The sequence below is a fragment of the Hylobates moloch genome, unplaced genomic scaffold (genome assembly GCF_009828535.3).
Source record: "Hylobates moloch isolate HMO894 unplaced genomic scaffold, HMol_V3 SCAFFOLD_5, whole genome shotgun sequence".
NCBI classification, from domain to species: Eukaryota; Metazoa; Chordata; class Mammalia; order Primates; family Hylobatidae; genus Hylobates; species Hylobates moloch.
Window position 1 is genome coordinate 112,002,562 of NW_026652280.1, and position 27,595 is coordinate 112,030,156.

The 27,595-nt window shown below is 42.7% G+C and overlaps 1 protein-coding gene across 1 annotated transcript in view; it reads left to right on the forward strand.

Annotated features, from left to right (window-relative positions):
- Nucleotides 1–27,595, forward strand: part of CASQ2 (calsequestrin 2) — a 69,370-nt gene that overhangs the window by 27,106 nt on the left and 14,669 nt on the right. The window contains exons 3-8 of the mRNA XM_032154894.3: nucleotides 1,581–1,681; nucleotides 4,116–4,227; nucleotides 9,489–9,562; nucleotides 15,306–15,436; nucleotides 16,863–16,908; nucleotides 24,470–24,524. Of these exons, the coding sequence (XP_032010785.1) occupies nucleotides 1,581–1,681; nucleotides 4,116–4,227; nucleotides 9,489–9,562; nucleotides 15,306–15,436; nucleotides 16,863–16,908; nucleotides 24,470–24,524 (519 nt within the window). The remainder of the gene's footprint in view (nucleotides 1–1,580; nucleotides 1,682–4,115; nucleotides 4,228–9,488; nucleotides 9,563–15,305; nucleotides 15,437–16,862; nucleotides 16,909–24,469; nucleotides 24,525–27,595) is intronic.

Genomic DNA, 27,595 nt, shown 5'->3' on the forward strand with positions numbered 1-27,595 from the left:
AGTAGCCTTCTTACTGTGGTTTTGCTCAAGACAAAATCCAACAGCAGGACACTGGCCAATGTTCCCTAGGGCACCTTTTGAGCTTGGCCATCATTGATATCAAGAAAATCTGGCAGGACCAGACACGGTGTCTCATGCTTGTAATATGTGTGTGTATATATATACATAATGTATAATTTTTCATATATATAAAAAATATATAATTTTTCATATATACGTATATATGAAAAATTAGCCAGCATCGTAGCACATGCCTGTAGTCTCAGCTATTCAGGAGGCTGAGGCAGGAGCCATGATCATGGCCCTGCACTCCAGCCTGGGTGACAAAGGGAGACCTTGTCTCAAAAAACAAACAAACAAAATGAATACCTGGCACATTGCTCCTTTTGATTTACAAATGGTGCCTCCACCATTTCCCGCCCATGTGCCAGAGGCTCCTTATACCTCATGCATGCCTTGGGACACAGCAGGCAGCAGTCCAGCCTTCCTGTCCCTGGAGGTTCTGCAGAAGAGTTCATTTGGAGAAAACTTTCTCCAGCTAATAGAGTTTTACAACAATCTAAGGAATTAAGGATGCCATGCAATTGGACTAAATGCCAGCTTTGGTTATTTAACATTCCTAAGGAGGAAAATGCATTTTTCCAACAAGCATTTGTTAAGGTACACAACATCAGACCAAGGGTGCTAAAGGGCAGCAAAATAAGAAGACGCTGAGCCTGTCCTTGCAACATCTACCAGCCAACTGGATAAAGAAGATGTGTGGGATTCAACTGGAACAGGAAAGCAAACTGTCCATCCTGGCCACATGTATTAATGGGTTGCTGATGTACACAGGCTCTGTACAAGGCACTGGGATACCAAGAAGACAATGATCCTACCCTCAGAGAACTCACTGTGATAGTGAAGATCTATAAATTGAGCTGAAGAAAGATCAATAATGGCATGAGCTCAGTGAGACTGAAGTGACCTTTCTTAAGAAAAATGAATCCTAAGCTGAGACCTGAAGAAGCTAACCAAGATGGAGGTCATTCCAGGCTGGGGGAACAAGAAAAACTAAGTCTAGAGAATAATGCTTGATGACTTTTCCTTTACTCACCTTTCCATACAAGCATGTGGGCAGGAAGTGAAGGGAGTCACACAAGAGACAAGAGAGCAGTTCTCAACGGAGTACAGGTCTACCCAAGGGAGAATGAAAGGGATAGATTTGGAAACAGATTTTGGAGGGAGTATAACGCAAGGCTAAGGAGTCAGGTGGGCAGTGGCCATTACAAGTCTTTGATAAGGAGAATGACATGGGATCAGCTGTATTTTTGGAAAACTAAAGAAGTGGTGGGGTGGAGAATAGACTTTTCTTTTAAGTCAAAATCCAGCTGGAATTGTTCTTGACTATTTCCAATTAAATGTCCACTTCAGGAGCTCTTCAAAAGTGTTATTTCAAGGCAACTGCTTCTTGGGTTAATGCTAGTTCCACTAATCCTGACCCCACTGTCACCCAGAAACCCTGAGCCAGACCTCAGCCAATGCAATCGCTCTTCCTACATCAGGATGACCTTCTCTGTGGGCCTCTTTGTTTCTTACAGGTTTTGATGAAGAAGGAAGCCTGTATATTCTTAAGGGTGATCGCACAATAGAGTTTGATGGCGAGTTTGCAGCTGATGTCTTGGTGGAGTTCCTCTTGGATGTAAGCATTTATACACAGTGACCCTGCATGGAGCTGCCTCTGCTCAAATATAGGGAGAGATAGAATCCCAAAGAACGGACAAGCTGGAGAACCTGGCCTCATCTGTGACAGGTTTTTCAGAATTCACAAAAAACTAAGGAGCACCTATATTATTGCACTGTCTACTCTACTGGGAAGGTGATCTTTAAGTCACCCTAGAAACTGTTGGGGGCCATGTAGTAGTAATATGCTAATTCTGTTACCAGTTATACATAGATATCTATTGAAATCTCCTTGGCTTTGCTCCACTGCTGCTGAAGAGGAGCTGGGGAATGTGGGGAGTGAGGGGGCTAACCAGCCACCTGAAGAGAGAGGAGGGATGGGAGTACCAATCAGCCAGGTCACGCTGAGTTAGCTACCCTCAGAGCAACATAGAGAAGTGGCAGAGCTAAACAGCCCCCCAATATCACACTTTTTCAACCATGGACATAGCACACCCTCATATCCATATGCTTAGACAAACACAGGAACAAACATTATAAAAATATTTCATCCATAGATAAACTCACACTTTCAATAACCGCTGTGAAGTTCAATGATTTGAACACATATTCTTGCACAGATAAAGAACCTAGTGTTAAGCATCCATGCCGATGATTCCTTATCTACCAGCCAGTACCCAGTGGTCTATTGTTCTTTCTCTACAGTGTCAAAAACCAGAGGGAAGGTCAGAAGTGAGTTGGAAGCTACCTTTTACCAAAAACAGTGCCATCTCATGACCCACTGTGCTTGGCCATCTCATTGACTCACTCCCACAAGCCCTAAAAAAGTTGAGAGGGGTGACGGAACAACTCTGGGACAGCATGGTGCTGCCCCAGCTTTATCAGCTAGGAGGAGGCTTTTGGAAATAAGACTAACTTCTTCAAACAATAAACAGTGTGATTGACTTACTAAGTAGAAGGCTCCAGTTAGAGGAGACTTTAGACTTGATCGAATCCAGACACTGGCTCCATTTTTCTCTGTAAATCACAGATAACTGTGTTTTCAGTATGTTGCTTGTGTCCTCAAGCTGACTATTCTCACGTTAGCTATAAGACGGCCAACAGTAGGAATGAATACATTACATTTCCTCATTCATATTTCATGAGAGAAAAACAAATTTGGCTTCCCATTGCCCTTTTAAGAGTGAAGAACTTTTCCCAAAGCCTTCAGCAAATCTGTCCTTATTGGGCCAGTTACTTGCCCATTCCTGAATCAATAACTGGCAGGGGAAGTTATAAAATCCACCTAAATGTCCATGGCAGCAGATGACTGGATAAAGAAAATGTGGTATATGGCAGGGCGTGGTGGTTCACGCCTGTAATCTCAACACTTTGGGTGGCCGAGGTGGGTGGATCACAAGGTCAGGAGATCGAATCGAGACCATCCTGGCTCACATGGTGAAACCCCGTCTCCACTAAAAATACAAAAATAAAAAAAATTAACCAGGCATGGTGGTGGGCACCTGTAGTCCCAGCTACTTGGGAGGCTGAGGCAGGAGAATGGCATGAACCTGGGAGGCAGAGTTTGCAGTGAGCCTAGATCGTGCTGCACTCCAGCCTGGGCAACAGAGCAAGACTCTGTCTCAAAAAAAAACAAAAAACAAAAAACAAAAAAAGAAACTGTGCTATATACACAAGGGAATACTATTCAGCTGTAAAAAAAAAAAAAAAAAAAAAAAAAAAAGAACTACCATTTGCAACTATACAGATGGAATTGGAGAACATTATGCTAAGTGAAATAAGCTGGGCACAGAAAGACTAATACCACATGTTCTCACTTATTATATGTGGAATCTAGAACACGAGAATTTAAAGAAGCAGAGAGTAGTTACCAGAGGCTGGATGGGGGTGGGGGTGGTGGGAATGGAGAGATGATGATCAAAAGGTGCAAAGCCTCAATTTGACAGGAGGAATAAGATTTTGTTCTTTGAGATATATTGTACAGCATGGTGAATATAGTAAATAATATGTATTACACATTTCAAAATCACTAAAAGAGTAAATTTCAAATGTTCTCACCACGAAAAAATGATGAGTATTAGAGGTGATGGATAGGTTAATTAGCTTGATTTAATTATTTCACATATTTATAGATCATAGCAACACTTTACATCCAATAAATACATACAACTATAATTTGTTAATCTACAATTAAAAATAAATGCTTTTTAAAACTGGCAAAAGGAATAGGTGGCCCCACCAATCATCTCACTCTTTGAGTTAAGGTCTATTCTTCAGAAGGTACTGCTTGTATGCTCACTGGGGGATTGTGGGGAGAATGGAATAGATATTTGAGGCACCAACCACAATGTCCGCTACAACTTCCCTCCAACGCACTCTGTTTCCCCAGTGAAGAAGGAAATCTCTTGTTTGAACATGTGTGTGTGTGTGTGTGTGTGTGTATGGCATTTCAGCTAATTGAAGACCCAGTGGAGATCATCAGCAGCAAACTGGAAGTCCAAGCCTTCGAACGCATTGAGGATTACATCAAACTCATTGGCTTTTTCAAGAGTGAGGACTCAGAATGTAAGTTGTCTGCCAACCTCAGCCAATCATTCTAAAAGCTAGATTCCAAACAAGGTATGTCAGGTTACCCCAAAAGAGGATGGGTCTTCAGCACCTCTTTTGCTGGGTAGAATAGAAGTTAGAATTCTTCCTGAGCCTAACACAGTGGAGTACATGTGCAAAAATTGTACAAAACAGTCAGGAAAGCTGAAAGAATATTAAGGTGGGGCCAGGTTCTCTGGCTTTAAAGCAGGCTGAGTGTTCCACAAAAGAGAGAAAAGCCCTTCTCCACTTTTCCTGCCTACCCACCTCCCAGTAGGATTCTCCCCTACAATGGGACAAGCAATGGGCTGTCTCCCTGGCATTGGCAGCTCCTATGGTCACCAGCTGGAGAGCTTTGCAGTCAATTGGAAAGCATGAGTGGAAAATTGGGGTAGGAATGGGCTTAGCAGTGGCTACAGAATGTGAAAAATCACTAGCCAAGCCCACAGCTGACCACCAAGGCTGCCTGTCATAGTGCAGCCACACCCTTGAGCATATTCCCTTTGAAAGCTTTGTGACCAGGTTTTGGGTGGACACAGGACCTATGATAACATCACCACAGCCCAATAGGGATGAGAGGGTGGTGGGGGTGAGTCAGGAAGAGCAGGCAGAAGGGACCAGGAGAAGTAAGCACTTGAGTACTGTACATATTTAAAAACTGCTTTGGCAGCGTGGCCCCAGTGAGGTAGGCTTTTTTCTGGTATCTCAGCCTTGGAGAGAGGAACAGCATTAGAGGGGGTGAGCATAACTCTGGTAGCATTCATACACGTAGGAAGTGCAAATGTGGGCTGCTTATGACTATTTCTGGGAACCCCAAAATATTCTGAAATTGTTTGCAAACCCATTTCTTTAACCAGTCTGCCCACTAGCATCCTTAGTCACCTCATCAACAACCCATTCATTTTCTGTCTCCCATGCCCCAACTTAACTCTCTTCTCATTTGCTTCTTTAAAACCTCCATTTACAGTGCTTAAAATGAATGTGCTAGAGGGAAGTGGCTAACCAGGGAGATTTGGCCCAGTTCTTCTTTAGGCAATTTTATTTTAGTTTGTACATTTCCATATCAGTGCTGACTACTCTGGGATGCTTCTCCTTCCCCTTCCTTTTCAGTTCCTCTGCCTCAATTTGTTTCCATCTTTATGTTCCTCTATCCTCTTCATCCATGTAGCTCAGGATAGCAGATAAGAGGGAAGCAAAACCAAGGTTAGGATAAAGAGCACACCTTTCAGTACCCTTGGCGTCTTCCCCCGCCTAGAAGAATCATCATAATAATACTATTTAATTAACACATTTCATATGCTAGGGCCTATGCTAGGAGCTTATATGGATGCCTTAATTTCATTCTCACAACAAGCCTGTGAGGTGATTATCATTATTATCTGCATGTTAGTGATGATGAAAGGATGGAACAGAAAGGTGCAATTAACTTACCCATTATCACATGGCTAGTATGGTGTACAAAGTAATATGAAATATATGACATATTGCATTGTAAAATATCTCCAATTTAAAAAAAAATTTTTGAATGAGAATCTTATGCTCATTCTTGATATAGGTTTTTTCTGAGACTTAGTTTTGCTTTGTTGCCCAGGCTGGAGCACAGTGGCATGATCTTGGCTCACTGCAACCTCTGCCTCCCAGGTTCAAGCGATTCTCCTGCCTCAGCCTCCTGAGTAGCTGGGATTACAGGTGCCCAAACCCACGCCTGGCTAATTTTAGTATTTTTAGTAGATATGGAATTTCACCATGTTGGTCAGGCTGGTTTTGAACTCCTGACCTCAAGTGATCCACCCACCTCAACCTCCCAAAGTGCTTGGATTATAGGCATGAGCCACTGTGCCCAGCCCAGGATATAGCTTTTTGATATTAGATTTTATGCTTAAAATAGCAACATGAAACCCTGATCAAGATTTTAAATGATGATCTCTTCAAATTCTTGATGGTCACCATCGACAAGAGACTTCACTTGTATATGTGGATAGTGACAAATGGGAGGACAATATCCATTGCTTTTTCTTTTTTTTTTTTTTTTTTTTTTTTTTTTTTTTTTTTTTTGGGGATGGAGTTTCATTCTTGTTGCCCAGGCTGGAGTGCAATGGTGCAATCTCAGCTCACTGCAACCTCTGCCTCCCAGGTTCAAGCAACTCTCCTGCCTCAGCCTCCTGAGTAGCTGGGATTACAGGTGCCTGCCACCATGCCTGGCTAATTTTTTGTATTTTTAGTAGGGATGGAGTTTCACTATGTTGGCCAGGCTGGTCTGGAACTCCTGACCTCAGATGATCCAACCGCCTCAGCCTCCCAAAGTGCTGGGATTACAGGTGTGAGCCACTACGTCCGGCCTGCTCTTTCTTTGACTGATGAGCATTCTTTTTTTGCCATTGGACATAATTCAGATAATTCCATCTCTAAAGTGTCCTTCAAGGGCACTTAGTTCAATCTGACAGCTATCGCTTTTCTTTTCATTGACAAATGTAATGTTCATATTCCTTATAATAATTTGAATGAATTTGAAAGGATTACAGATCTTAATTAAATTTTGTATATCATCAATATTTCAAAATAATAATGAAGCTTTTCCTTAGGAATACACAGATATTGCTCCACTGATCTTAATAATCATTCTTAAAATTTAATAAAATTGCTAGTGAATCATTTTAACCTCTTTTTAAGGTTGAATTTTTGTTTTTAAATTTATAAACTTTGTTAGTACATTATATATTTCACGTAGTCCTTGCAATTTTCAATTAAGTACATTCAGGTAGGTGTTTAGCAAGATCTAGCCTTTTTTGGAGCCAATAATGATCCCTCAAAATATTTTCAAAGTAAGTATAATTCATAGCATAGTTTTAAATCTAGTTTTTAGCTGATAAACTCTTTGTAAAATTCTTGCCCAGTTAACCTACTTTAGGATGAAAGAGCAGAGAGAGATCTCCTGAACCCATTTCTTCACCAAAAGCTATAAAAAGAAGGAGTTATACAGGTTTGAATGTTATTGGAGTCACTTTTAAAAAATAACAACCTTTTTGTGGAATGCAGATTTACCAGCATTTATATGATGAACTTTTTCTCTGAATAAATATTATTTGAATCTCAAGATTTTCAGAAAGAACTTGATGTAAAGCCTTTACACCTTCTTGTCATTGTAGCTGCACTATCAATACATGAACTTGGACATTCAAAATCTGACTTCAGAGTTTAACCGTGTATAGAATTCATATACTGTAAAGTTTATACATTTAATTGTGTACACTTATCTTGTGCAGTGCTTTCAGAATCTATTTTGACATGTTTATCTACTTCTTTGAATGTTTCATCCCCAACAACTTGGTTTGGTTCTTCTTTGTAAGACAGATGATATTATTCCAAGCATTTCTGGTCAGGGTTTCTAACTGGTGCCATCAACCACACCCAGTTACTAAAATCTGTGATACTAATATCCAGTATGCACAACCCTGAGAGATGGGGAAGAAAGGAGAGAAAATGCTAAGATAAGTTTTTAGTAAGCTGGAGGCTGGGAATTCAATGTTTAGGAGCCTAGTCCAGAAGCCAAAAGAGTCATCAAAGAAAGTGGGAGAGGGGTCTGACTGGAAGGGACCAGGAACAGGCTGATCAGGAGGCAGGGAAAGCCTAGAGATGACCTGAGCTCCAACAGAACAGAAGACAACAAGAGGCTTCTTGGAAAACAACCGCTGTTTGGCTGAGGCTAAAGGTCAAGCCAGATTTTGAATCACCCATCTGGAGGTCACCTTGCTCCGTTCTTCATCTTAAAGTGATGTAGACCAGCTCTCCAAGAGAGGAAGGGAAGCTCCTGACACAGGCCTAAGCCATTCTTTCCATCAGGGTGGCAGTTCATGGAGGGGAGGAGAAATTCATCAGGGACATGGGGATTGGAAAAGAGGGGGACAGAGGATTCTGATAGAGCCCACCGCTGCTTTAGACACAGATGGCTTAGGTGTTGCTTTAGCCATTCTATTTCCTTACCTTCACTCCATTCATTCTTCAAATGCTCTCAGCCATCTTCTCCCCTCCACCCAATTCTCGACCCCAGCTATGAGGTTACAGGATATCTTTTTTGACTACCCACTTACTTTTATGAGGACAAGTTAGTGTGAGTGTGTATCAGTATGTGCAAGTATTCTCATGACTTACCAACCCCTCTCTCACCTGTGCTTGCGGCACTTACCTCTGTTGTAACAACTATCGTGTTGCATTTTGATTCTTTAAGAATCAGTAACTTTCTCTAGGCTGAGAGCTTTTGAAGATCAGTATCTTTGTCTTATTCATTTTGGTATCCTCTGAATTAACATTGTTCTAAAAAAATTTTGATAGAATCTTAGTAAATTCTGCATGGTCTCAGAATTCTAACAAAGGCTTATACTTCTGATGGTTAAGGGAAATGGAATTCCATGAAATGGAAAGAAGTTAATCTTATTAAGAATAAATCACAGGCTCATTGACTCTCAGGCTTATAGCATTTATTCATAACCACCACCACCACCACAATTACCATCACCCTCATAACTAAGGCTTGAGGACAAATCTCTTTCTCAAGTAACTCCCCAGGTGTACCAAGGTATAGCACTCCCACACTCACCTGATCTCATACTGCCTCAGCCAGTATGGACTCGAGTTTGAGACCACAGTCAATCAAGGGCTTGATTAAGTTTAAGAAATCCTCTTGAGGCATCAGAATAAAAAAGAAAACTTTAAAATGAAAAAAGGGGAAAGAAAACTAGAATTCAGCAACAGGGGTACTTCCATTAAGAAGTTTAAAATACTTCTGTGATGTCAATTGTGATTGAGGTTACTTTACACTGTGAGATGAATTTCCTTCTTACTTAGGGCCCATTTATTCTGGCAAACTGCACTCTCTCTAGAGGGCATGATTATAAGTAGAAGTGAGTTAGAGTGAAAGGCCTTTTTATTTCGGTTTGGAGTTTTACGCGTCTTTTTCTCTCTCTTGTCCTCCCAGTTCCCTCTGTTTCCTGCTTTCTACCTGCAGTTCATAAAAGTGTGGTGAAGGGGTCTTCTCTTGGGTGTTTGAATGCCAGTCAATTCCAACTCCTTGGGGGAAACTATGGGTTTAAATAATATTAAATAATACCTATCTAGACAATATCTACTAAATTATTATCCAATCAGGATTAATTGGCTTTCTACTCTCTACATCATTTAAAAAGAAGATTCTTCAGTGTGCATCTTGAAAATGTCTCTCCCTTCATCTTTATTTTTCCCCTTAGACTACAAGGCTTTTGAAGAAGCAGCTGAACACTTCCAGCCGTACATCAAATTCTTTGCCACCTTTGACAAAGGGGTAAGTACCTATGAAACCCCAATTTGAACAGTTTTGTAGGCATGAAGGATTAAAGTTTGAACTCCCACCACTATTTCTTTTCTTTTAGCAACATTAACCATCCTGCCTTGCCTCTTTCTCTAGAAGGGTTAAGAATTATATCACTAAATCACTATTGGATTTAAGATGAGTACAAAGATGACTAAGTCAGAGGATGTAAGAATATTTATAAAAACATTCAAGGAAAAGTGACAGCCCACCATTATCTTCTCATACACTGAGATGGGAAATGTGTGGGCCCAGAGTGTGCCAGCCCACTGAGCTACCGCTTCCTTTTTCCTTAGGGGATATCCTCTCCCTTTCTGGGGTTGCATACTTTCCCTTCTACTGCGTCAGGATGACAAGTAGAATGGGAACTCCTCTGTGATGAGTTCAAGCAAGTGTTCTGTGAAAAACAAGAGGAAGCCAGTGAGCTGAAGCAGGGAATGGGCATGGTGGGATGAGATTGCGTTCAGTTCATGTATATGATGAACCGCTTCTGTGGACGTAGCTCTGTCTTCAAGCCTATGATCCAGAAGAGTGGTCTATAATCCAAGTAACATAATCTAAACTTGAAGAATGTTTATCCTAATTAGTTGTATTACAGTTGAGAGGGATCTTGAGCAAGAATATTCAGAAAAACTATCATGTATTAAGTGTCTATTATGAGCTAGGCGCTGTGGCTCACACCTGTAATCCCAACACTTTGGGAAGCTGAGGGAGGTGGATTGCATGAGCCTTGGAGTTGGAGACGAGCCTGGGCAACATAGTGAGACCCCTTCTCTACAAAAAATACAAAAATTAGCTGGGTGTGGTGGCACACACTTGTAGTCCCAACTACTTGGGAGGCTGAGGTGGGAGGATCACTTGAGCTCAGGAGGTTGAAGGTGCAGTGAGCCATGATCATACCATTGTACTCCATCCTGGGCAATGGAGTGAAATCCTCTCTCAAAAAATAAAAATATAAAACATAATAAATTCAAAAAAAATTTTATGTGCCAGAGTCTGTGCTAAGAAATCTCTTTGTGCCAGAGTGTGTGCTAAGAAGTTAACATGGATTTTCTCACTTCATCCTCTCAACACTCCCATAAGGGAGGAATTAGTATCCTCATTCTACAGAAGATGAAACTGAGGTGCTGAAAGATTAAGTGATTTTTTCATGATCTTGTAGTTACTGAATTGAGAAGCTTGCTATAATCTCAGACCAGCCTGACTTCAAAGTCAATGCTCTCTCCTACTTTACTCCAGAGAAAGAAGCAATATACGCAAACTGCCTAGCTGGTGTTTGGCACACAGGAAGCATTCAGTAATAGCCAGCTATGAGCTCCATTGTTCATAAGAAGGCAATCATCTAGGCCCAGGAAGTGGGAGGCTTGGATAGGATATTAGTAGAGAAAGGGAGGAACAGAGAAGCCAAAACTGAATCCATTACTGACATATGGTTCTGATGGAACATTTGGTTCTAACGGACTAGGTGTGTCTAAAGTGGCTCCTGGGTAAGAATCCAGCTGAAAGGAAGAGAGAGGCAGGCCAATTAATTTGGCCAAACAACAAAGACTTAGTTTTTAGAGGGGTGGTTCAACGTTGAGCTCAGAGTAGTATCTGTTTGTAGAAGTGCCTCCTAGTGCAACTGTATAGCTTCATGCCTGTGGTCCATGAAAAAGGTGAGGTCAGGCTATGATTAAAAATTCAGAGAGATGCTTTATTAAAACTCTGTAGGACACTGAGTCATAAGTGCCAGTGTTCATGTAGCCTTGTTGGATTTCAGAACATTTAAAAAGACAAAGGCACACAGAGGGGAGAGCACTGAGAGGACTCTGATGCCATTTGGTGCTTAAGAACTTGCATCCTTCAGTTGGGGTGGAGGGGGGGTCCAAGGGGAGATGGTGGGGTCCAGAAGGCATGACTGCACCCGGTAGAGTCTCAGTGGTTTCCAGCAGGGAGTGCTAGGACAGAAGAGGGGAAAAATAATAAATGTGAAGTGGCTGAAAGCACTTGTTTGTACAACACACCCTAGGGGATCTCAGAGGGACCTGGAGATGCTTTGTTGAGGTCTGAAACCAGGAGAGGCAAGGGACAAGAAAGCAGTAATGTAGTCACAAAAATGCAAAAAACAACTGGCACTAGCAAAAGTGGATATAACAAGAAGATCAGGCCGTTGATGAGATGATGAGAGAAGGCCTCAAAATAACTTAAGATAGCAAGTCTTGGCATCAAGACAGCAAAAATTATGAAGCTACTGAAAACATTAGGAAATCTAGGAAGAAGAATCTATTGAGGAACATGAGATGGGATTATGAGTTCTATTTTCTAAAAGTTGGGGAAACATTCAACTGGAGATGTCTTTAATTAATTAATTAATTCAGTCATTCATTCACTCAACAAGTATTTACTGAGTGCCCTTTATGTGCCAGGCACTCTTCTCAGTGCCAGGGACACAACATTGAGCAAAGCAGATTCTTGCCCTTTAGAATTTAAAGTTTATTGTGGGAAAGAGAAGATGGAAAGACAGAAAGTTCAAAAGTAAACAAACCAATAAATACATCATATGAGTTGCAGGACTGTAAAGAGGGTGAGATGTCACGGCTGCTGATGTAAATTTGGCAGTCAGTAGATCCCAACCACCATCCATATTAGTATCCTCCAACAAGCTTTTAAAACCATTGGTCTCTGGGCTCCAGCCCTGGAAATTTTAATTTTTTAGGGTTGTGGCAGTGTCTGGGAATCTGCATTTTCGAAAGCCTCCCAAGGAATTTTAAAGGGTGTGCAGGTTTGGGACCAGTACTGATCTATTGATACTAATCCTAAATCAAGCCACATGAAGGCCTAACCTCTCTGAAGAAGCAGTTAGAGCAAGAAAGGGTCAGAGGGCCAAGGATGGTTCCACTCTGCTGCACCTCACAGCCTGAAAAATATCAGTTCTTATAATCTCATGTCCCCGCCCACTGACCTGTTCCTCTCTCTGTCTGAGTGAACAATGAGACGAAAAATCACTTTCTTTTTTAAATCACACTGGAGCCAAAGGGAGCTGTGACTAAACAAAGTTAGTGGAGAAGATAGATGTTGGGAAGACCTAAATTTAGTAATGGCAAAAACCATTACTTTTGGCAAAAACTGCGATTACTTTTGCACCAGCCTAATACTTGAGTTGGTTTCAGTGGCAACAACTAAAATGGCTTGCTAACTGGAGGAAAAATGATCTGTATCAAAATTCATACACATGCACATGTCAGAAAATTGGCATTGTACTTTGTAGTTTTCTTTGCTAAAATCTTTTCCAACTAGTTAACAGATAAAAGCATGAAAGAATTCATTTTTATGGACCCATTTGGTTCTAAATAATATAATTCATTCTTATATAATGCTAATACCCATGAACCAGATCTCCTCCTGGAATAATGCCTTGGATTCAGTAGGCCTCACTAAATACTTACTGAATAAAGGAATGAATAAAAGCTTCAACCAGTCAAATCCCCTTCAGTCCTTACCATCCAAGATAAGATTAATAAGAATGAAAGAGGGGGGTTGGGCGTGATGGCTCATGCCTGTAATCCCAGCACTTTGGGAGACCGAGGGGGGAGGTGGATCACCTGAAGTCAGTAGTTCGAGACCAGCCTGGACAACATGGCGAAACCCCATCTCTACTAAAAATACAAAAATTAGCTGGGTGTGGTGGCCTGTGCCCATAATCCCAGCTACTCAGGAGGCTGAGGTGGGAGAATCGCTCGAACCTGGGAGGTGGAGGTTGCAGTGAGCCGAGACTGTGCCATTGCACTCTAGCCTGGGCAACAAGAGCAAAACTCCGTCTCAAAAAAAAAAGAAAAAGAATGAAAGAGAGGGATTCTCTGAGATAAAAGATGAGGGCACTCCAGTGAGACAGTGAAGAGATCCCTGGGAAATTTTACTTAGCATTTCCAAGACTTAAATTAAGGATACGACAATCCAATTTTTACATTCATAGACAGCACTGTGGACCCAGACACTGGCATTCAGAGACTGGAGACTATCACCACCACCAGGTCGGTTTGACTTCTGGCTCTGCTCCCTCCAGATACATGATCCTGACAAATTTCTTACCCAAATTGTGCCTCAGGTTCGTCATTTGTAAAATAACTATAATAATCATTCTTACCACATACAATCAAAGTGAGAATTAAACAAAGAATCAACCTAAAACACCTGGCAGCAGTGCCTGACACATGATAAGCACTCCATATCTTTGTTATTACTGTTTTCATTCTGATCACTTCTCCTTTCATGGAAACAGTCTTCTGGTTCCTAGAATACATAGTGAGTGAGCTCAGAAAACCAGAATTCAATGCCATTTTCTTGCCCACTCTGGCTCCCTGCCTCATCACCCCATCATCCACATCACCCGCCTACCCCTGAGAAAAGGGAAAAACAGTTAGAAAAAACTCCATGTCTCCCTCTCTTAAAATTAACCTGACAATAAAATCTCCCTTGACTGACTATAGCTGTCAACGTGGCCTATTTTCTTGATCTCTGAGTAGGATGCTGGAATTTCTCTTGCTTAAGTACTATATGAAATGCCTTTCAGAATATAGTAACCTGGAATTCATAGCAATTGATGACAAAAACCAAACGGATATCAGTGTTTCCTCAGAATGGACCTCCTTGTGTAAGAGCTTATGCAATACCCAGCTCCTCCCCTTCCCCAGTTAGTTGCAGCCGCCCTGGGTCATGGCACCACGGGTTACCATCACAGAGCGTCAGCTCTTAGGCAATTCCTCTTCAGCTTAAAGGGAACCACTGTTCATCCCTGTGCTTTCTTGAACCACAGCTCTGAACTAGAAAAGAGTGGCATTTGGTTTTCTATAGAGCATTGCACATTCCAGGCCTCTCAAATCATTTCACAAACAGAGGTCCTGAGTTCAGCAGCTGTGCAGGGAAACAGCAACCATTCTGCCTTGATAACACACTGAACATGTGGCCGCTTTAATCCAGAGAGAAAATGTCTTCCAGGCTATGGGCTGGCTCTCTGAGCTCTTTATCTGTTGTAAGATGAGCAAATCATGCTGGCTTACTGGGGTCTGTCCAAGTTTTAGTACTGAAAGTCCTGCATCCCAGGGAGCCCTTCCACCCAGAACAAAGCAAGATGGTCAGTCACCTCATAACTGCTGACAAACTGGGCAGCTCCCAAAGCCTGACAAACCACAAAGCAAGCTGGGTACTGAGAGATTTAACTGTAGGGCCAGCACTTCAACCTAAAAAGCAATTAGGGCTATGAGCAGATCAAAGATAGGCTAATGGTTTGGGTTCTGATTCTGATTACCTATATGCCTTAAGGATCTCCATTAATTGCCTGTTTTATCAACATTGGTTCCATTAAATCCACACAACACAGGATAGTAAATATGCTCCACTGGCATTTGCTTCCCATCCAGCCCTGGCAAATGCAGTAGAGTGATGGTGATTGTAGAATTAAATTTCCCACTTCGCATCTCAACTGCTCCCTGCCCCTGCCTCACCCTTATTTGCTAGATAAGTCTTTTTCCTTCCTATCTTTCCTTCTTTGATCACAAAAGAAGATTGGTCTAGCCAGGCCTTGGGTGATGAGTTCCTATCACTTCAACATTGAAGTTAAAACTGTACATCTGTTTCTATGTCTTTGCCAGAAAACATACACACTTATCTTAGATGGACAACACATTGCTATTCTAGACTAGCATTCAAATAAACTTTGTCTTATTTCCAATGGTTACAGGTTGCAAAGAAATTATCTTTGAAGATGAATGAGGTTGACTTCTATGAGCCATTTATGAATGAGCCCATTGCCATCCCCAACAAACCTTACACAGAAGAGGAGCTTGTGGAGTTTGTGAAGGAACACCAAAGGTGCCTGAGATGGCATGTGGGGGCTGGGGGCCTCGGGTCTGGGGAATGGAGAGGAGCCTCTCTGTGCTAACATTTCAGACCTGCCAAGAGCAACAACCTAGTTAGTACCCCAGCAGTACAGAACTCAGTAGTATGGCTTTGTTGATCAGTGATGACTAGCAGGGATGTTATTACTTCTGAATCTAAGTCTGCACCTGCAAGCAGAGTTTGATAAATCCCTCAGTCAGCAAATCCCCTCAAAGCCAGGGCAAGATATAAATAAAATTCTATACTAAGAATGATAGCAATTTAGTGTAAGTTCCTGTATACCAATAACTATGCCCAGTGCTTTAGGGAAACTATTTTGTCTAATCTCCAACCGTACAGAGTAATTATTATTATCCCAATTTTACAGATCAAGGAATTGGACTTAATAGTTAAGTAACTTAGCCAAGGATGAACACTCTATGCATAGAACTTCTGGGAGAGAAATGCTTGATACCACTTAGTGTAGTTCTAGCATGGATCAGCAAACTTTTTCTGTAAAGAACAAAATGGTAAATATTTCAGGTTCTGTGGGCCACATGGCGTCTGTTGCAACTACTTAACTGCGGCTGTGGCATGAAAGCAGCCATGGATCATGTATAAACAAATGGGTGTGGCTGTGTCCCAGTAAAAGTTTATTTAAGAAAACAGGAGGCCCTGGCTGGATTTGTCCCACCAGCTGTAGTTTTTTGACCCCTGCTCTTGAGGGAGGGAAGATATGGGAATATGGAACATGGTAGTGGACTCACTGGCTTGTCCATCCACCCCACCTGGCATGTACACGAGTGTGTTCATTGGACCTGCAGTACTGTGATCCCCCTTACCTGGACAGTCCTAGTTCCTTCAGGAAGGCAGTACTTGGAGGAACAGATATTAATATGTCCAGCACTATTTGCCAATATTCAGAAAGAAATGAAACTATTAGCAAAATATGGATCCTGTCTGCTCCCCTACATATCCCTAAAGGACTTTCAATGTATACCCCAGATGATAAAACAAAGGCAGTTTCAACCTACAAAATCCGAGATTTCCTGTGTTCCCCCTCAGGTTTCTCATTCCATGCCTGCTGTGGGCTCTCTGGAGTGGTGGCTATCTGTGAGGAGGGAAATGGCATCTTGCCCTGGGAATGAGCTGACCCTGTTCCCTCTGACCCATGTTTGTAATCGACTTTATAATTCTTGGATCAGTGGGTCTACGAAAAGGCTGAGTGGCTTGGCCCAGCTCGCTGTCTGACACAGCAGAGTAGAGCAGGTCTGTTTCCTTAGAAGATAAGTGGGTTTTTAGGGCTCTCCACGCCTTGCAAAGGAACCATCAACTCATTTTACATTTCATGATGCTGTGGCTGCCATATCTGCCACAGTGATCCCTACTCAAGGAAGCTCCTTCTTTTTTTTTTTTTCAGACCCACTCTACGTCGCCTGCGCCCAGAAGAAATGTTTGAAACATGGGTAAGAAAGAGGCAAACTCTCCTTGCCTTGTAAAGATGAGTATAGTCCCAAAGAGGAGTGCTTCTTAGATTAAGTCCCCAAACTCAAACCAAGCTTTATTTGGCTGAGGTGGATGTCTAGATGAGTATTTGAAACATGGACAGATTGGGTACGAGGGCTCACAACTGTAATCCCGGCACTCTAGGAGGCCGGGGCCAGGGATCACTTGCCTTCAGGTGTCCAAGAGCAGCCTGGGCAACATAGCAAAACCCTGTCTCTACAAAAAAATACAAAAAGTGGCCGAGCATGGTGGCATGTGCCTGGAGTTCCAGCTATTTGGGAGGCTGAGGCAGGAGGATTGCTTGAGCCTGGGAGGTCAAGTCTGCAGTGAGCTGTGATCCTGGCGCTGCGCTCCAGCCTGGGCAACAGATTGAGACACTGTTTCAAAAAACCGAAACAAAACAAAACAAAAGCATGCACGTCATGCTCAATTAAAACACAGTTCTCCATGGATCAATCTAAGCCTCTTTGGTACTACTCACTAGGCAAAATTACTCTTAGTTCATTTCCCACAGTGACTATAGCTTCTGTTCATTGACCATCAGAGCCGCACAGTAACACAGTGGAAGGAACTCAGGTTACAAAGTAATAGAGACTTGGGTTCAAGTCCAGAATCTGCCACCTAGTAGCTTTGTGTCCTATGTCAAGTCCTGTGGCCTTTCTGAGCTGTCTAAATTTCCTCATCTAAAATTGAGACTTTTTGTAAGGATGAATATGAAGAGTTCATAATATGGTAGCTGTTTTTTTAAACTATCAACTGAAGGCACTGGCAAGCAGCTGAGCCAAATTGTCCTCTAGGTCTGTGTCATGGATAATATGTCAGGCAGCTCAAATAGTGTTAGATAGAGGGCCCTGGAGATAAACCCCCAACCCACACCTTATGTACAGAATTTCATAAATAACAAAGGCTGTGGAGCATTTTTCAAAGCGTTCCATGCATCTTTTTATTTGGATCTTCCAATAGCTCTAGAAAGTGATGTAGAACAAGTATTATTAATTAGTCGGGCATAGTGGGGCATACCTGTAGTCCCGGCTACTTGGGAAGTTGAGGTGAGAGGATTGTTTGAGCACAGACGCTTGAGGCTTCAGTGAGACATGATAATGCCACTGCACTCCAGCCTGAGCAACACAGCAAGACTCTGTTCCCCAAACAAACAAACAAACAAACAAAAACCAAGTACTATTTTAGCCCCATTTTACATAGTCAGAAACTGATGCTCATACAGCTTAATCATTAAAGGACACATAACTAATAACCATTAGTTCTTGGAACTTAAATATAGGCCATCTGGAGCCAAACCTGGTGTTCTCTGCAAAATGCCTCCCCAGAGTGACTATGTACCCACAAGGGGCCATTTGGGGTGAGGGCTGGGGAGGAGGAGAAAGGAATTAACACGGAAGTATTTATCTATTTAATTCTTTGAAGTGATGGATGAACAGAACCAGGGAGTAACTTGACACTGTTTTACTGGTCTGTAACTTACTTGGATGTTTGAAGGTAGAGCAAGCATTTCACAAGATACCAAAGGGTAAATAATCCAGTCCAGAGGAGCGGACTATTTAATAACAACTCAGCACAATAGAAACAAACTTTCCTAACATTTAAACCTTTCAAAGATATTAAAATGGTCTTATCGCTAGGCATAGTGACTCATGCCTGTAATATCAGCGCTTTGGGAGGCCAAGGTGGGTAGATCACTTGACGTCAGGAGTTCGAGACCAGCCTGGCCAACATGGTGAAACCCCATTCCTACCAAAAAATACAAAAATTAGCCAAGTATGGTGGCAGGCGCCTGTAGTCCCACCTACTCTGGAGGCTGATGTAAGAAAATCGCTTTCATCTGGGAGGCAGAGGTTGCAGTTAGCTGTGATTGCACCACAGCACTCCAGCCTGGGCAACAGAGTGAGACCCTGTCTCCAAAAAAAAGAGTCTTATTAATATATTTTAAAATAGTAATAGCAAAAAGATATAATAGTGCTTTAAAATCATATTTTTAATTGTTTTTACTTTTTACCCTAAAATAATTTCAGATGTACCAAAATAGTGCAAAGAACTTCATTATCTCTTCACCTAGATCTCCCAAATGTTAACATTTTATCATGCCTTCTACCTACACAGATACATAGATAGATAGATGATAGATAGATAGATATAGAGAGATAGAATTATCAAAATCAGGAAATTAACACTGATATAATAAGTCTACTACCATTATTCAAATTGGAGAGTTGTCCGAGCAATGTCCTTTACTGCAAAAGAAAAACGTCTCTTTTTCCTGGCCCAGAATCCAATCCAGGATTCCACACTTGCATTTGCCTATGTTTCTTTTTCTTTTATTATTATTATTTTTTTTGAGACAGATTCTCCTTCTGTCACCCAGGCTGGAGTACAGTGGCACCATCTTGGCTCACTGCAGCCTCTGCCTCCCAGGTTCATGTGATTCTCCTCCTTCAGCCTCCCAAGTAGCTGGGATTACAGGTGCATACCACCACGCCTGGCTAATTTTTGTGCTTTTAGTAGAGACAGGGTTTCACCATGTTGGCCAGGCTGGTCTTGACCTGCTGACCTCAGGTGATCCTCCCTCCTTGGCCTCCCAAAGTGCTGGGATTACAGGCATGAACTACCATGCCCGGCCTGCTTATGCTTCTTTAATCATCTTTAATTTGGAACAGGGTCTGGGTCCTTGTCTTTCATGGCACAAAATACCACTTTAAATTGAGTCATTATTGATGTTCTCTTCTGCTATGGCTTTATCTTCAGTTTTTTTCTTTTTATTGTCTTTATTCCTAAGAGGCAAGTCTCAATTATCTAGGTTCTAGGAAGGGGTGGAATATAACACTGTGGACCCCGGACCCCTCCTCCCAGGTCTTTCCTTCCTGTCATAGCAGTATCACTCAAGATCATGGTGTTCTGCAGATGGGGAGCCTGTGTCCTCACATATCCCACACTGCTGCAGAAATACTCCCTGTTGACACATTAGAGGCAGATGTTCAGAAAGGAAGTTCGGTGTCTGGTTTCATTGGAACTCATTCTCTCCTTTCTTTTCATTTAATGAATAAGATAAAATACAGCCTTTTGCTATAATATAAAATAATGGTGATGGCTCATATTTTCCACATTATTGCATATTGAATTGTTCTCAACTTGGGGAAGAGCAGCGTATTTAATTTAACCAGGTAGAGAATAGGGCAACTGAAATGGTTTATTCCTTCCCCCCCCCATTCTGGAACAGCCCCATGTGTTACCCAGGAACCCTAACCAGACCTAGTCTGCCCGTCATTCATGTCTCCAACTAGAGGGAAGGCAGGACAGGCCTCTCCGGTGTCATCTTTGTTTCCCTGAAAGGGAGAAACAGAAATCAGGCCATCCAAAGGACCACTGAGCAGCCACTTTCCATTCCCCCTCCTCTACCTGGGTCCCCTAGCAGGTCACTTCTCTAAAGAGTGGCATCTCTGTGGGCCACGTGGCCACAGCAACTTAAACCACAGATGTGGTTGTGGAAAGTGACCAGTTAATGAACTTCAAAATCTTTTTGGCCAGGCAAGGTGGCTCATGTCTATAGTCCCAGCACTTTGGGAGGCTGAGGTGGGTGGATCGCTTGAGTCAAGGAATTCGAAAGCAGCCTGGGCAACATAGCGAAACTCCATCTCTGCAAAAAATACAAAAATTAGCTGGGTGTGGTGGTGTGTGCCAAGAGTCCCAGCTACTTGAGAGGCTGAGGCAGGAGCATCCTTTGAGCCTGGGAGGCAGAGGCTGCAGTGAGCCGAGATGTGCCACTGCACTCCAACCTGGGCAACAGAGTGAAACCCTGTTCGAAAGAAAAACAGAAGTCTTTATCTTCAACATCCACTTCCCCAGACATCTACTTCCCGAGACATTGAGAAATATTTCAATAAGACGGGAAAGCCAGCTAGGACTAAAAAAACTATTGATCTTTCTCTCTCTCTAATTGTGCAGGATTTTAAGATGCAGGCCATAGAAAACACATCACATATGATTACTAAAGAAACTGGTGCCTGGTAATATTTGCTGTGTGTACATTGGAAAGCTATTTATTTATTTTAAATACTCAAAGAATGTCAAGCTGAGGCAGTGCAAAAAGAGACCCAGTGCTGATCTGTAATTCCCCTTGGAGACCTCACCCTCCATCTAGCCAAGTGGCCTGCTAGAGTCCTGGGGAACTGCCCACAGGGAAGGAGAGTCAGCAATTTCTTCTAAAAGAAGCCTCCCTATATTGCAACAACAAAATACTTTCAAGATGGAGTCAGAGACCCCCAGACAAGCATCTAGGTCACTCCACTGCACCTTAAATTGGGAGCCTGCTTATTTTAACCGCATTTTTCTTTGCATCTCTTCATTCAACATGAGAACAAACATTCAACAGAGACTGGAAGGAAACTGAGTAAAATATTAAGTGGTAATATATGTTGTTGGTAGGTAATTGATAAGCATAGTTTCTTCTTGGTATACCTAATATTTTCTAATTTTCTTCAGTGAGTGAAGTTTTTATTGCCATACTCCTTTTTTGAGTCTATAGGCGTTAAAAAGAACCTCTGTGCTAAACAATGAGGTTATAAAGACTAACATTGCTGTCCTGTCCTTAAGAGCTCAGATTAAGTAGATGGAACAGTCTCAAGACATATAATGCCAGCCCAGTATGCTCACTGCTGCGACAGAGGCACATACAAAGTGCTGGGGTATCCAATGGAAGGGATTCGCTGACGTTATTCCCAAATCTCTAGTTCTTTGGGAAATCTTGCACTCAGTTACTTTGTATACAGGTCTCTCTCCAGCCTCTTTCAACTTAAGAGCCATTGATCCAAGTTTACAACATCTTCTGCAAACCCTGCAGGGGGCAATAAATTCAAGGAGCCTGTTCTGCTGGTGGTGGTGAGAAAGAAAGAGTACAGGTTCCATGGTCTGAATGTTTGTGTCCCCGTGCAAATTCATACATTGGAATCATAGCCCCCAAGGTAATGGTGTGAGGAGATGGGGCCTTTGGGAAGTGATTAGGTCTTGAGGGCTGAACCCTCATGTTGGGATTAATGCCCTGAAAGAGGCCCCAGAGAGCTAGCTGGTCCCTTCCACCGTGAGGACACAGCAGGAAGGCACTGTTTCTGAGCCAGAAAGCAGGCCTCGCGAGACACCAAATCTGCTGGCGCCTTGACTTCCCAGCCTCCATAACAGTGAGAAATAAATTTCTGTTGTTTATAAGCTACCCAGGTTTTGATATGTTGTTATAGCAGCCCGAATGGACCAAGACAGTGGGCTTTGGGGCCAGACGGAACTGGCTTGAATCCCCCTTCTGTCACTACTAGTTCTTTGGCCTTAGGTAAGTCACTTTGATTCTTCAAGCATTCAATAAGAATTAGACTTTCTTAGGAGATTTTGAGATAATGTACTTACAAAGTAAGTACAGAAAAAGTGGCAAATAGCAGACATTGTTGCCACTTTAATCACCGTTGTTTTCTTAAGGCATAATCCCTTCCTTTAGTGAGCTTTCCATCTAGTTGAGGAGGGAAGATTCATGCAATTAAAAACAGAATTTCCAAGACAATGTGACCTAAAGACCAAATGAGAGATCTGGGTAGCAAAGGCTGTGGGATTCAGAGAAGCAACAGGGGTTCTCAGCCCTGAAGTCAGCACAGCTCTTCCTCCCCTGTGCAAGCTGGGTTCTCACTGAGTAACCCCGACTTGCCAGCTTGCCCATGGGTTCTGGCTCTGTGAGTCTATTACTCGAAAATGCCTGGCACCTAGCGCTGGCCTGCTTCCTTGTGGATGTGGAATACAGGTCTGCGTGCTGAATCTTTGTGACGCACACAGAGACAGGCTCTTTCCCTTGGTGACAGTGCTCCCTCCAGGGACCATCTTGGGTCTGGGGAGTGACAGCCGTATTATGAGCAGCCTCCTAGAAAACAAATATGGATTCTTAATTCTAAAGCCAATTTCCTAATGCATTCTAGCAGGGCACACAGAAATGAAGCCTGCTTCACAGAATTAACAGCGCTCACTCCCATCTGATGGCAGGAGACAGAGACACAGGCTAGCCTAATGAGAACTGATTGGGATATTCTGTCTGGTGATAATAGCAAATGTAAAACAGTGAAACCTCAGACTCCCCTTCTGGTTGCTGTCAGATTTGTGTAATAAGCCGGCACACACAGGCACACACATGCGTATATCTGTAAAATTAAATTCCCCAGAGAATCTGATCAAGGCAGTGCCCACTCTCTTGTTTTTAATAATAATATTTTCCATTTACTCTTTCTTAGAATTTGTGGAGGCTTTGTCCATTCCAAACTCTAAGGAAAAAAATTAGCATTTAGATAGGATTGCACCAGCATTAAAATCAATTGAAATGGAAACAGAGATCATGGGAAGGTTGAGACTCCTGGAGGTTTTTCCATAGGATGATTCTGATAATGACATTCAGGGTGCCCAAAGCATACCTCTCCCTATGTCTCATCATCAGTATGCACTCGGCCTTGTCCCCAGGTGCCTCTTTCTCACACGTATTCCTCCCCAAGTCTCCTGAGAATCACATTTGTGGTAGCAGAGCCCCTTCCAAGCTCTAGCTCTTCTTTCTCCAGGAATAATCATTGCGAAGGAGACACAAGGCACAGGGTCCTTGCTGTCCAGGGTGTAGAGACATGAAATGTCCCTCATTTGCCCCATAGACTTAAAATACTCTTTCTAGGTTCTTCTTCCTGCCCCTGCCCCCACAGCCATACACCACTTTTCTCAATCACACACCCTCAACCTTCCTTACACTCAAATTCCAGACAATTCCTGCAGCCTCAGAAATGCACTGGAGGCCTATACTGACTGGGCAAGGACTTCAAAGAAGTCACCTAGAGGTCACAGTCAGCAGTGTCCCCTACACAGTACATGGGTTCGGTAGGCAGGATCCTAACAGGGAAGCACAACCCTTGTCTGTGATTCCTGTGTGAACACCACCAGCCCACATCCTAATTGACCTTAATGATTCCTGTCTGCCATCCATTTGGATATAGTTTCAGGATCTGTCCACAGCATTCAGAAGCCTCCATAATCTGGTGCATCACTGACTCTATCTGCCAGTGGTAAATTCTTGAAACAGAGACTGACAGCTGCTTTTACTGAGCTGCCTCTAGAGCCATTGTTGCCCTCAGATCTCCTGATAAACCAGACTCATGTTCTTTCTCATTTTGCCTTTTACTGCTCCTCTCCTGGAACCACCAGACCACAGGAGTGAGGCTCATTTAGTGCTAATGTCTTGCGTGTGGTTGGTATTTTCCTGTCTTGCAAACTCATTTATCCGAGTCCCTGATCCAAACCCTATGCATTCCTGGCAGTTGCTCCTCAGCATTCCTTCCTTAATGTGAGCCCCACTGTACTCCTCTGTGCCTCTGTGTTTGTCTTCGCTTCCACACCTCTCCCTACCTCTCCTATTTCCATTCCAGCTTCTGAGTCCCTGTCCCCAGCTCAGTCCTTTGTATCCCTCCAGCTGGAAGTGTAACTTTTGATTCTTTTCTCATACAGGAAGATGATTTGAATGGGATCCACATTGTGGCCTTTGCAGAGAAGAGTGACCCAGGTAGGAAACCTTCAATCTGCTCTTTTACAGCTTTAGCAAGTACCGATTTCTTACCTTTGTCAGCTCTCACCTTTCTCTTCTCTCACATCCCATCCATAATGCAACTGCAAGATATTGGGCACCCCCTGGTGGTCGCCTATTAAGTATGAGTTCGTTTTCAATTGTGCACACGGCTAAGAGAAGAGAAGGTGTGAACAAATCAGAATGTTATAGACTACCAGGTTCCTATACCGCTGCACAGCAATGGACCAAACACACTGAGTCAGTGGGATTTGCAGCAGAGAAAGTTTAATAATCGCAAGGCTGCCAAATGGGTAAGGGGAGGGATTCTCAGGCCACAAATCCAATTCTTCAAGGGGTTCTGGGCAAGGGTTTTTAAGAGGATCATGGAAGGTGAGGGCCTGGAAAATTGGGGTCATCGATTGATCTGGGTAAGGGGATGAAATCATGAGGATGTGGAAACTGCATTCTTCCGTAAGTCAGCCTCTTGCTCAGCCTTTTAGACCAGCTGATGTCAGTAGTTTATTGGTATGCAGAACCTAAAAGAGAAACTCAAATGGAAATCTTATTGTATTAGTCCATTCTCACATTGCAATAAAGAAATACCAGAGACAGGGTAATTTATAAAGAAAAGAGCTTCATTGGCTCATAGTTCTTCAGGTTGTACAGGAACAGGGCAGTATCTGCTTCTGGGGAGGCTTCAGGGAGCTTTTACTCATGGCAGAAGGCAAAGCGGGAGCAGACACCTCACATGGCAGGAGCAGGACCAAGGGGGTGGGGAGGTGCCACACACTTTTATATAACCAGATCTTGTGAGAACTCACACCAAGTGGGACATGGTGTTAAATCATAGGAAACCACCCCCACGATCCAATCATCTCCCACCAGGCCCCACCTCCAGCATTGGGGTTACATTTCAACAGGAGATTTGGGTAGGAAACACAGATCCAAACCATATCACTTTTAATCTCGCCACGTCTTAAACTTTATCTATAGAACAGAGAAGGGACAAGTCTTGTGACAAGGGCTACATTATCCTGGGGTAGAACACAGGGAAGAGAAGTGGGCCAGGGGGCAAGCCAGCTTCACGATTGCTGCTGATGGTGTGGGAAGCCTAGCGGGATATTATTTTTTTCTCCAGTTGATTTTATGAAGTGTTTTTGGAGATGCTTTCAAGAACCTCAAACATTCTGCTTTGCTTCCTAAACATAGAAAGGTACACTGGGCCCTGGGGGAGATATTAAAACATACCAGCTTTATAGGGTGTGTGTATGCTTGTGTGTGTGTGCACATGTGAACTTCTGTTCACATTAAAAGTTTATTTACCAGTTTTGCCGTCTAGCCTATATCAACCACAATTCTACCTGAAAATAGGATAAATGTGTACTTTGATCCCTAAAATATTGTCTGTGCTTAGGAAATGAAGTAGGAAACATTCCCCTAAATAATGAGAACTGGGGAAAATGAGCAGCTTATTTTAAAAGTGCAAGATGACCCTGTAAACGGATGGGTAACTTTGTTTTTGGAACTTGGACAACTTTTCTCTGGTTTCACTCTTTTCAACACCAGTGGAGAGTGAAGTGCAGGAAAATTAATTCTGCAGGTAGCAATTCCCTATGGCAGTGCTCTGTGAGATAGAGAGTCCCCAAGAGAAAGTGGAAGCACAGATTCTGAAGTGCATGTTGGAAACCCTGGGACAACCCAGAATGTAACCAGAGAAGACAAGGGAATGTAGACTTTCATGGTATTTGCTGGGGACCTCAGTCTCTTGTATACTCATAGGGAGAGATCTAGAGATGGTTCCACTAGACAGATCAGGAAACAGTGGTTTGGAGAAGTTGAACAAACTGCCCAAGAGAACACAGTTAGTGGCAGATCATGAAGGGTGAACAGATTGCCTTTTTCATCACTATACAGCTGATTCTTGCACAGTGTCTTGACTCATGGTAGGTGCTCGATAAATATTTGTCTGGCAGATGATTAGAGAGTTAGATGACCAACCAAGACTGAGCCCAAACTCTTCACTGGCATACCAGCTTTTCCTTCCCTTTTTTGGCAATACACTAATAGCCTCCATAGTTTCTTACAGAGTGAAACCCACATTTTTTATCATGTAATTTATAAAATCAAGATATAATCCATATACCATAATAGTAACCCTTTTAAAGTGAAGATTTCAGTGGTTTTTAGTACATTCACAAAGTTATGCAAACATAATCAGTATCTAATTCTAGAACATTTTGAAAAACAGCCATTAGCAGTCACTCCCATTTCCCTCTCACCCACCTCTGCAAGCAGGAATTACCTAGTATCTCTAAAATTTGCCTATTCTGGACATTTCATGTAAATGGAATCATTTAATATGTAGCCTTTTGTGTGTGGCATCTTTCACTTAGCATGATGTTTTCAAGGTGTCCCAATGACATTGCACATATCATTCCTTTTAAGGGCCGAATAATATTCCATTGTATCAAAACCAAATTTATGTTCTGAATTATCTGAGCACTCTCTTGTCTTTTTCACTTTTCAACATGATCTAGCCCTTGTCTCCACCCTCCCAAAAAAAGCCAGTGTGGCTTCAGTGGGTTTTCCACCGATTCTGGCCACCACTCTTCCCTGGAGGAGCAAATAGCAAAGGAAGCCAATTGCCTAAGGTTTACAAGCTATAATCAAACAGAATTGGATCCCTGGTGTTATGTGAACAGAGATGCAGTAGCCATAGGCAGCAGCCTGCTGGCCAGACTCCACCTCACCTGCTCCCTTCCAGGATTGTGGGGAAGCCTGTCTGGCTCTTTGGAACAATAGAACAAAGAGGCCTCCCTGAAGTTGCAGGAACCTGTTTGACCGAGATTTCTGCTGTAATGAATCAAGCTCCAGAAACTACTTCCACCTCCTCCCTGCACAAATATCCCTGGGCCTGAAGCTGTGCCTTTCCCCAAAAGAGCCCAAGCTGGGGCTTGTACTGGGAAGCTATAAGCATGCACTGAAGTGAGAGCAGGGGGATGGGGAGGAGCTCTAGAAGCATCTTCTGTGAGCGAGGGCCTTGCTACTCAGGGTTGGGAAAACGAAAG